The 11,119-nt window shown below is 34.9% G+C and overlaps 2 protein-coding genes across 2 annotated transcripts; one reads left to right on the plus strand and one right to left on the minus strand.

The window, feature by feature from the left end:
• Nucleotides 1–467: 467 nt before the first annotated feature.
• Nucleotides 468–4,722, plus strand: LOC139844962 (uncharacterized). The gene is made up of 5 exons (XM_071835181.1): nucleotides 468–976; nucleotides 1,469–1,618; nucleotides 3,314–3,409; nucleotides 3,515–3,685; nucleotides 4,321–4,722. Exons 1-5 carry the CDS (start codon nucleotides 551–553, stop codon nucleotides 4,453–4,455), a joined length of 978 nt encoding a protein of 325 aa, XP_071691282.1. The 5' UTR covers nucleotides 468–550; the 3' UTR covers nucleotides 4,456–4,722.
• Nucleotides 4,723–6,462: 1,740 nt separating this feature from the next.
• LOC139842550 (uncharacterized) lies at nucleotides 6,463–10,899 on the minus strand. The gene is made up of 2 exons (XM_071832675.1): nucleotides 9,787–10,899; nucleotides 6,463–7,225 (listed from the first exon to the last, which is right to left on the minus strand). The coding sequence occupies exons 1-2, from the start codon at nucleotides 10,884–10,886 to the stop codon at nucleotides 6,463–6,465; spliced, it is 1,863 nt and encodes a 620-aa protein (XP_071688776.1). The 5' UTR covers nucleotides 10,887–10,899.
• Nucleotides 10,900–11,119: the final 220 nt, after the last annotated feature.

Genomic DNA, 11,119 nt, shown 5'->3' on the forward strand with positions numbered 1-11,119 from the left:
ATAATACAATACAATTCATATTTATATTTTTATACATAAATATATAAATACACTAAAGTTCATGACCATATTAGTACTATTTATCATGGTAATTTTGTAAATATCCGTATCTTCCGAGGTATTTTGATTAACTTTTTTTGGTAATATTTTTAACTTTTTCTTTATAACCTTTTCTCCCTATTATTTGCAATGTTTTTTTTTTTAAATTTCTTTTTTGTGACGTTATTTTTAAATCGTTAACTACTACGAATATAGATTAATTAATAATTTAAGAGTTATTAATTAATTAAGAATTAGAATTAGATTACTCCGTATTAGATTAATAGGAAAAAAAAGATTAATAGAAATAGAAACAAAAAGTAGTGAATAATAGGGATGCGTGCTTTGACAACAACCATTCTCCTTTTAAGTTTATTCATGTATGTTTATGTTTATATTTTCTATTTATTCATTTATCATTTATGCTATCTTCGCGTCAAAGCTTCATTTTTTTTTCTTTTAAATTCCCAAATATCCACACACACACACTACTGTTACTATTACTAAATTAATGGCTGAAGAAGAACAAATTCGATACAGAAAACCCAGAAAAGATTCAACAACACGATCTAAACCCACAATTTCATCACTAATTTCAAATGATGATAACGATTATGACACCCCAAAAAAGAAAAATTCATACTTTACTTCAACAAGATTCAGGGGATTAGGTTGTACGGCTCCAGCTCAAGTATCGGTGCCAACGATGATACGGACGTCAGCCAATTGGGAATTGAGAAATAAAAAAGTAAGAAAAAAGAAAATTAATTCTGAATTAGTTGTTGGTAATAGTGATTGTGTTCCGGATGTTTGGTGTGGGCCCGGAATTGGGTTGTCAACAGATGTTGATTCTGCTGCATCAAATTGTGTTGTATCAACAAGAAATGTAGCAGTTTCTGGTAGTAGAGGCAAACTTGATGTTGTCAATACTAGGGAGGTATGTTTAATTTAATTAAATATGTGTTTTTCCTTTTATTTGGATGTGATTTTGGTTTAAAGGTTTTGTTGAAAAGTAATTATTTTGATTCTTGTTTCTGATAATAGTAAAACTACTTGTATTTGAAGACAATTTAGTAATTGAGAAAATTGTACTAAAAAGTGTAAATTTCTAGCTTATAACATTATTATGATATTTCACTAAAAAAAAGACAGTTTTGAAGAAGCAAATTAAATTGCTTCAAAAAAATGATTTTTAAGATAAGCTTGAAGTAACTATTGTTTGATATTTTGATACTATTTTTGATTATACTAGTAGTGATATAATCACTTTAAAATGTACTAACTTTCAACCACCCTTTTTAATAAAAAATGATGAAGTTGCTTAATATGTCTACTCTGACTTGGGGTAGTGGGGTTAATTATAAAAGTTATATGGAATATGGAATTAATTAAACATGTTCTACTCGTATGAATTGTTAATGTGATGCAGAGAGGGTCATATGGTAGAAGGAGAAAGGTGCAGCAACAGCATCATGAAGAGCTTCCTTTTTTTGATAGCGATTCACATCATAGATTGCATGTATTTCGATCTCGACATCATCGCCATCTTAGACATCCTTCTCCGGAAAGCCTTGCCGAGGTAAGTTGCTCAGAATGTTTTTATTTTATTTTAATTTCATCATTGTAATAGAATAAAAGGTTTTGCGTCATTAAGTTTAATTAATAGATTGGGTCATGGTTGGCAGTTTGTCAATGAAATATTCTAGGTCTGTTCTTATCTCGTGGATGATGGACTCCAATATATTGATTTGGTTGTTTATAACGATTTATGTATCAAGATTTTCAATCTAAACTAAATGTTGATATCAAATTCTACCTGTTAAACCGTCACTAATAGCCCAATGGTTGGGGCCCTGAAATTCTTGCAAGAGGTATCATGCTCAAATCTTGTGGTGCCCGGGGAAGGGTTTGGAAACGGTAATGGATTAATCCGGGTAGATCGGAAATACTCGTCCTCCTGGTAACCTGACAAGGAAAACCTTATCTAATTTTAAAATATACATGTTTAATGTTTTATTCATTTATTTTTGAAGTGTGTCAATGTTACAATGTAGTCCCCTTGCATGTATTGTATTTTCCGTAGTTGGAATAGATAATTCTAATCCGAGGTAGTAAATTTAAACTATTATAATTAAGCACTTGTTGAAGATAATCGGTTAATGGATGTAAATCAAAGTCCCAAAACCGGAAATTAATACAAACTAATATATGCATATAAGCATTTGGGAATCTCCCTCTATCACCAATTGATTTTAGAGTACTAGAGAACCCGTGTATGGAGAACATGTGATTGGACTAAAAATAATCCTACAAATGGTATCAAAACGAGGTAGCAACTCCAACTTTGATCTTGTGGTTCATATGAAGAAGCTAACCGGTAGTACAAGAAATCTAGTAGAGCATGAGAGGTTTGGTTTCTTGGGCGGCGGAAAAGTTTCTTGGAACAAGTATGATAAGAAAATCACACGTTAGTGTAATCGTTGTGGTTATGTATGTTCAAATCGAGATAACTTTGGATGTGGCTGGCTATAAGTTTGTTTTAACACATGCTCATATATTGTTATGGAATGTCATTATTTTAAGTAACAAACCACCTAAATATTAGATATTTTATAAAAAGGAAGATAAGATCAGGTGCCATTCAAAGCGTAATTCCATCTTTAGTACTTGGGCTTTTTTAATTAAGTAACGAAATAAATAAAATAAAAAACTGATAAAGCCCAAAGGTTTATGATGTATAACCAAGCATATCGATTGATGTTAACCCTAAAATGTCATATGATTGATACCAACCTTCTTCCTCGGTACTTGTTTTCTTTTTTCTTTTTTGGTATATATATATATATATATATATATATATATATATATATATATATATATATATATATATATATATATATATTTTTTTTTTTTTTTTTTTTTTGTTACAAGAAACTACGTTTTTAATGTGAGTTAAAAAGTTATAATCTCATTGTTCGTGTGTTTGTATTGTATCCTCTGTACATATTATATTATACACTTGCATGGAAACTAGTGATCAATGGGAGTGATCTACCCCTAAATTACTTACTAATGGGCAATGGTTGCTCTTTTTTATTGTTTTTTGTGAGTTTATTTTTAAAGCCATATGTTTACATAAATAATGTGAAATTCCTCTAATAGACTTTTTTTTTAATTGCATATTTAACAAAATTACATGAAGTTTTATTAAATTAAGTTTCATTAAAAGATGGGAAAGAAAAGTACTAAAATGATAATTATTCATGTGGCACAGATTGTTATGCTCCAAGGTGATTTAGATATGGGTGGAAGATTAGCTAATGATCGACACAGGGACTGGAGACTCGATGTCGATAGTATGTCTTATGAGGTTTGTTTATTACTGTTATCGCTTTACCTTTATTATTATTGTTGTTAAAGAATATAATTACTTTTATTAGGTACTAACAGCTCTGTACCTATTATGTTGAAATAGCAACTCCTTGAGCTTGGTGAGAAAATTGGTTATGTGAATACTGGTTTAAAAGAAGACGAGATTGCCCGTTGCGTCAGAAAAGCCAAGCCACCTATGACGGCATCCGAGGAAAAGGACAAATCATCTTCTCGCATCCAAACGGAAATGCAATGGAAATGCACCATTTGTCAGGTTTGTTTACATCTTTATAAAACACACCAAGAGCCTGTTTACTTTCCACTTAACGATCTATTTTCGTATAGCTCTTTATTCAGTAAGTATAATTTTTGTTTTTTTGTCACTAAATTTGTCACTTAATGTGATAAATGTTCTGTTTGTAGGAGACATGGAATCAGGGACCTTTTCCCAAATAGTGGCATATGAAAACAACACTTAATACAAAATAAAAGTAAACAAACCCTAAGTACTTCGTAATACACACCAAATGTCTAAATTACCCTTTATTAGTAAATAAATTTAGGAATTCTTAGCATTATGGGATAATATGCACATCCAAATTTCCCTTTAAAAACATTTTGTGGTACATCGGCTCAAAACATGTAGTATAGTTTTAGTATGTGTTTTAAACAAAGCAATGTAGGATAGTTGCATTAATTCTTGTTTTGTGCAAGAGTGATCTGTGCCCTCATCCTTAAGTGAATGTTGATTTGCAGCTGAAAGCAAACTAAGAACAAATGGTTACGATATATAAAGCATTAACACTTTTTGAACCAGTAAAATTGAACACTTACGTTGTGAAACACACTGCGTTTGATATTTCCATAGGTTGTTTTGGTTCATTTAACCCTTTTGATAAACCATGACAGGAGGAATATGAAGGGGAGGATGAATTCGGTAAGCTTGAGTGTGGTCATTTTTATCACCTGCACTGCATAAAGCAATGGCTAATGCAGAAGAAAACGTGCCCCGTCTGTAAAGTGGAGGTCGAGTCTCAAAAATAAGCCGGTGCTATTCTAGTTAAGCTGAATCCAACTGTGCATAATTCTTGGAAAAAGAAAAGAATCATTCGTCTGTTTTGCGTTTCTGTTCCATTGCTTAACGTAATTTTACTGTTCTTATGGGAATTTGTTGGATGTAATGATGTTATTACAAGTGATCTGCTATTTTTATTGGCTCGTGAAATTACGCTTTTGTTTTTTGTACTTGGTTTACTCTTTCGACTGACATGTTGATAACGTTGGCATGGCTATTTTCAACGAGCTTGAAATTATCAGAGTTGGTTTTTTGCAGGAAGGCGTTTTTCATCAATGATTGGTTGTAACGTTTTAGAGAATTTGTCCAATGTGACCATACATTGATTACATTGATGTAAGTCATAAGTGATAATTTGCACTAGTTATGGATCTAAACCATGGGAAACAAGCATGAGTGCGTAGATGCTAAGTTGATCTGGTTCTATCTTAAATTGTACAATCTCATCTTCTCGTAAAGCAGTATGGAATTGGGTTTAGAAAACATGCAACTTTCATATTCTTGTAACTGATGTAACTCATCTCGTTGGTATATGCATTAACAACTCCGTTGCTCACACGTCACTTTCGTGTCAAGGTATACAGAATGTCAATTGTTGTGCATGCGTTCACTAAGGTCGTTTCTGTATCAAGCTATAGACTAGATATGCAATGTATCTTCGGTGGTAGAAATCGTATATGACGTGCACCATCAATAAGAAACTAGGCTGAATTGTGAATTTTCGAAAATACAATGACACATGGATGTAATTGTTCTGGCCCCTGCTAGTTAACAGTAGCTAAAAAAGATCACCGGTTAGGTCCAAATTTGTTTCTGTTTGCTTTAATAGTGTATAAAGGCCTGTGATTTGCAGTTGATTATTGTTGATATGAGCATATATCCAAAATCAAAAGAACATGTGGAATGTGATTAAAGACAATTGTTGCTGCTGAGTATTATGTTTGAAATGAAAGGAATGAAAGACTACTTGTGAAAGTTCAAAGGAATGTGAATGAGATAAAAAAATGTTACTAAAGGATTTTGTGAGACTCAAGTTAACGAGTCTAAAAGTCAAAAGGTCAAGGAATGTAGTGCTGGCAGCTGAATTATGGTCCTAAAATGGGTCATGTCCTTACAGGTTCAATGATAAATTGGGTTCACTGGTGGCTAATTGACCGGAAAAAGTGAAAGTTTACGGAAGATAATGAAGAATGTGGAGAAGAAAAGCGTAGTAAATACAGATTTTGATGGCTATCAACACACCAACTAGAGGAAACTAGCCTAAGAAATAGACACAACACCCCTATAATATGAAAACAGTAGCCAAACGGCCCAAACGAACCAGACCATGCAGGCTTAAAACACCAGAGCCAACAAAACAAATGAATCAAACATAGACCCAAACCAACAACTGATAGTATATATGACGATAAAACAAGCACAAAATCCACGAGATGAAGCAGAATCAAACCAAGCAGAATACCAACCAAAAGTTGGTAACAACCCAATTACTTTTAGAGGATCACATACCTTCTCCTTGAAGAATCTTTTTAGAGGAAATGTGCTAATGGCTATTCAATTTGTCCCTTATATAATGACAAAGTAGTGATTATGTTAAATTGTTTAGCATACACAATTTAATTTTAGCAACTAGTCTATCAGTTGATAATACATACCACTCCGAACAAACTTTATCTAATTTTGATGGACTACATGAAACATATGCAATCGGGCTGGCCCAATACTAATACTCTAACATTAGCTTCAAATTATAATGCAACGGCCGTTAAGCAAGTAATATTAAAACAAAAATTTAACGGAAATCTTAAAATTTAACTTTTATATTTATTCCAAAGTTTAAAATAGCATACTTCAAAATCATAAGAAGATTAATAATAATAAGATACAATGAACAACAGTAAATTTTTCAGAGAACATTTAATTAACTTCTTAATCGAATTTCATAACGAGGATCGATCACATTCTTCATATTGTGACTACTGTTTAGCAGTTTCTACGGCCGGTTGCTGAGCTGTTGACACTTGAGCTAACAACATGGCAGAAGCGGGAGTCATGGTTTGATATTGTGAAGGTAAATTAGGTGCAGCCACCGAGTGATGTTGTGAATAATAAAGTTGATCATGGGTTGGGTGGGCGTACTCATGATAAGAAGGACGAGGTTGATGAGGCATTTGAGAAACATTCACATATTGTTGTTGTTGTTGTTGGAATTGATTGGTTGGAACTTGAATAACTACTGGAGTTGTGGTTGTGTATAAAGAATTTGTGGGCGTATTCTCTTGATTGGTTAGTGGAATGCCGGTTTTGGGTGGATACAGTGGTGGGGTGGTGGTTGCAGTAGCATCTGATGGGTTAGATTGTAATTGCATACCGTATGGATGATTTTGTGATATTGGGAGAAAGTAACATGGGTATTGTTGATGATCCAGTTGTTGTGGTGGAGCGTACATTGGGTAGTACGATGAGATTGGTTGTGGAGGTTGGTTTGTTGCATGGTGTTGTTGGATGTATTGTGGTCTTTGTTGATAGAATTGTTGTTGTTGATCATGATTGAGTTGTTGAGGTTGTGATGTGTCTGTTGGGTCATGGATTTGATGGTTTGGGATTTGGTAGTTGATGGTCGTTGCGGGGTAGAATTGGGTAGTGGTTGATGGATTTGGAGTTAAAGTGTCCCTGATTGACGAGGGATTTACATCTTGAGTGAATGTTGGTTTTGATGCTGAAGCAATGCTACTATCACTGTAGAGATTCAACCGTACTTCAGTTAGAATCTTTGTAAAAAGAATGTTTATTTATTTATCGTATTTGAAATATAGGTCAAATATGTAACGATCACAATAGTCCAGCCTTTTGGTTTTAAAGTAAATTATACTTTAGGTTTAAGTGGTTTTGGATGAAATTAAATTTTAAAAATTACACTAAATTATAAACTTAAAAGTGTTGGTGTATTGGTGATGACATTTATAAGAGAGTCAGCGGCGTAGCTATGTATTGAGTGATGGGGTCAATTTGTTGATGGGTTTGACACCATTAAAAAAGTTAAAAGTCCACTCATTCCTTTTTGAACATCAGAATAAGAAATTTACATTGCACTTGCTACCCTTTCGAACGACGTGCATTCATTTTATTTACTTTCTGTTTTTATGCCAAATTAAAGGGTTTTTTTTAAAGACAATAAATTTTATTATATAATTAAACACTAGCAAGATACTAGGAATTACAATAGACTCACGAGACGAACATCACACGAAAACAACAAACCTAAAGCATCACTCGAATTGGCCTAAACACGATTTTTAACACGAAATAGCCTAAAACACGATTTTTAACTCGAATTGGCCTAAACACGATTTTTAACTCCACAAGACATGTGGAAGAACCGACCGGCAAGGCTAATCTCTAGATATCTTCAAACCAAACACATTACTTAATCACGTAGGGGCAATCACTCGATAGAGATTATGGAATCGGAGCACTCAAACAACAATCGCGAATTCGAAGCACACGAACAACATCTCGAAACCCACAAATTCAAGCCAAAATCCAACCGCGCAATCACATCGAGAGGTGATAATGTAATAGGTCAGAATGAATTTAAAAGAAACAAACCACGATAGATAAACGACCGCCACATGATGAACACGACTAACCATCAGATCTGACCGCCACAACACACAAACCTCCAGATCCATCTGGCAGATAAAACATCACAGATAGAGAACCCCACCTGCTACCACTTCAAAACCTCGAACCCAAAAAGACCGATGCCACATCTGAGATCACCTGAACCTTGAAAACAACCCGAAAAGACACAACTAGCAACCCGAAAAGACACAATCGACGAAAACAGGGACCTCAAAACTCTTAAAAACGCAACCCGTATGAATCCATCATCCACGAAACCTACTAACTCTTACAAAGACCGGCGACCACTGCAGTATTGAGAAGAGTGAAAGCTCCGGCGACTACTGCACAAAAACGACGAGAACCAATCCCTCAACACCCAAATACCACTCATCTCCACCACAAAACGCCACAGAAAACCAGATCTACTCGAATTATTCAACGACTGTAGGAAACTCAAAGGAAAGCGAGGCCAACGATTGACGGAAAGAACCACCGGAAGATGCAGAAGGAATGAAGAAGGAAAACGAGGAAAACGAAAGGAACGAGGTCCGGACCACAGACAGAGAGCCGGTGGCCGGAGGAAACAAGAGCGGCGGTTTTAAAAACTAGGGTTGGAGTAGTTAAGAACTATGCCAAATTAAAGGTACTTTATAATCAATTTTTCTCAGTTTATTCTCATCATGTAAATACAAATTATGTAAGGATGCTTTCATCGTTATTTTTAAAAAAATTACTATATTTGTTGCACCTTGTCAACCACGTAATTATATATTCATGGAAAATAAAGTAAAGTCGAACGATAGACATTTTATGACACCATCGTTCAAAAATTCCGACTTCGCCACTGAAGGGAGTTCAAGGATTTGATCCTCATTCACATCAAAATATTTCCCTAACTTGAGGTAACCATCTCATTTCATTTTCGAGTCTCACCAGAGGGGAGTTTTACCACACACGATGCCTGGATGGATTCGTCGTAAAGGTTTCCTTATGAGAGGCGGTAAGACTGTAATAATTCGTCCTAGGTAATGATCGAGTGGGTAGGTTCCGAAATCGTGTTCAAACTCTGTCAGTGACTGTAATCGCCATTTCAAGTAAAAAATTATATGTGATTTGGGACTCTAAACCAATTAAAAGTGATTGGAGTAATTTTAAAAAGGTCAAAAGAAAGTGATGATATTTTTACTATTATTTTAAATAAATCCACCACATATGTGCATTAACAAATTGTACCGTACAACTTATTAATACACAAAGGATTTATCAACTATGGTGGATTTATCGGTGTCCTAAAAATAATGGTATAATTTTATGAAAATTACAAATATTATCGCTATGTATAACCTACTCTTAATTTTATTTTATTTAATTATTATTATTATTCTAATCTTTTATTTTTAATTTATTTAATAATTAATGTATGTAATACGTACTCCTTATGATGCTTCAAGCAACGTTCTAACCGTATTACTCGCTACTTTACCATTCGGTCAACGTCAAGTTGAATCTGGAATAACTGGTTAAGATGAAACACTATTTGTTTCTGTTTTATACGGAGTATCATTTTCTTTGACTGTACTCTTTATTTTTATTTTATTTAATTCACACGTCTAGAAATTCTAAATTAACGTACGAAACCATGTGAAAGTGGTGTGTGTGTATGGAGTAATTACCTGGCTACAGAATCCGGCGAATGTAAACCATACGCGCCACCGTGCTTCGAGTCCGGCGACGGCAAATTATAAGCATCATTCCCAAACTTATTCCGTTGCGCTACCTGCAGCGGCAACGGCGGTTTCCTCATTCCACCACCGCTACTAACTCCATGATTATGATCAGATCTCTCTTCATCAGTAACCGCCCAATTACCACCTACATTAACTGCAGCAATCGGATTCACATTCACATTCAACTGCGATAACTGCTCGTCAAGTCCCGCCATCTGATTCATCTGATCAACCCTAACTTTAATCGGCGGCAAATTCGACATCGAAGGAGTCGATGAACTAGATCCGAACGACGAGTTTGTTTCCACTAATGGTGAATCAGGTAAGTTTAATTGAACATCTAAACGACGTCGTTGCATCTCTTGCAGCTCCACGTAATCAACATTATTATTACTCGTATTATTATTGTTATGATTTTGAATATTATGATTAATGTTTAGGTTAATATTATCAATTTCCTGTTGATTAATTGCTCCGTCTTTATGTTCAAGTAAGTTATCGATAGTAGCGGAATCGGATAAGCCTCGAGGAAGCAATCCGGCGCCGTTTAATGCGTCAACGAACCACGTTTCGGATTTAGCATCATCAAGTAAGGATCCCATGGATGCTGCGGTATCCGGTTTTGATAAAAATAAAAATAAACGTAGCCTAGACGGTTTAGTAGACGGATTAGAAGCGTTTAATCGATCGTATTCTTCGATCATATTATCGAGGTCTTCATCGGTGGTTACTGAGACGAGCGAATCGAGATCTTCACTCGGTAACTGATATTTTAGGCTGAACTGGCGGCCGTGGAGTAGAGTAGTAGATAGACGAGAGGAAAGATCGGATAATGAGGTGTGGCGATCGGCTACAACGATACGCGTTTCACCGCCCATGTAACATAGGGATTTATCGTGTGGACGGGGGATAATGTGGCCACCGTAACTGCACATCATTCGGAGTTTAGGTGGTGGGAGAGTTTCGTCCCATTGGCGGCAGGTGGGGGACGAGGATTCGAAGGAGTCTTGGGGGATTATGGTGGGTTGTGGTGGTTGGTGGTCCATTTTAGGAATGGTGTGGGGGTCTTTTTTTTTTTTCTGAAAAAAGGGAACTTATGTAGAACAAACAAAAGGAGAGCTTTCAACCAAGGATTGGTTGATCGATTTGAGGTAGTGATTAGTGCATGTATATGTATGTAAATAGAGGAGTTGAGATTGTGAATAAAAATATGATACGTGTAGTTTTGAGTAAAGATTAAGGAAGGTTTGGTACTTTTGGTAGCTAGTTGTGTAGTTAT

This window comes from Rutidosis leptorrhynchoides, chromosome 4 (genome assembly GCF_046630445.1).
Source record: "Rutidosis leptorrhynchoides isolate AG116_Rl617_1_P2 chromosome 4, CSIRO_AGI_Rlap_v1, whole genome shotgun sequence".
Lineage (NCBI taxonomy): Eukaryota > Viridiplantae > Streptophyta > Magnoliopsida > Asterales > Asteraceae > Rutidosis > Rutidosis leptorrhynchoides.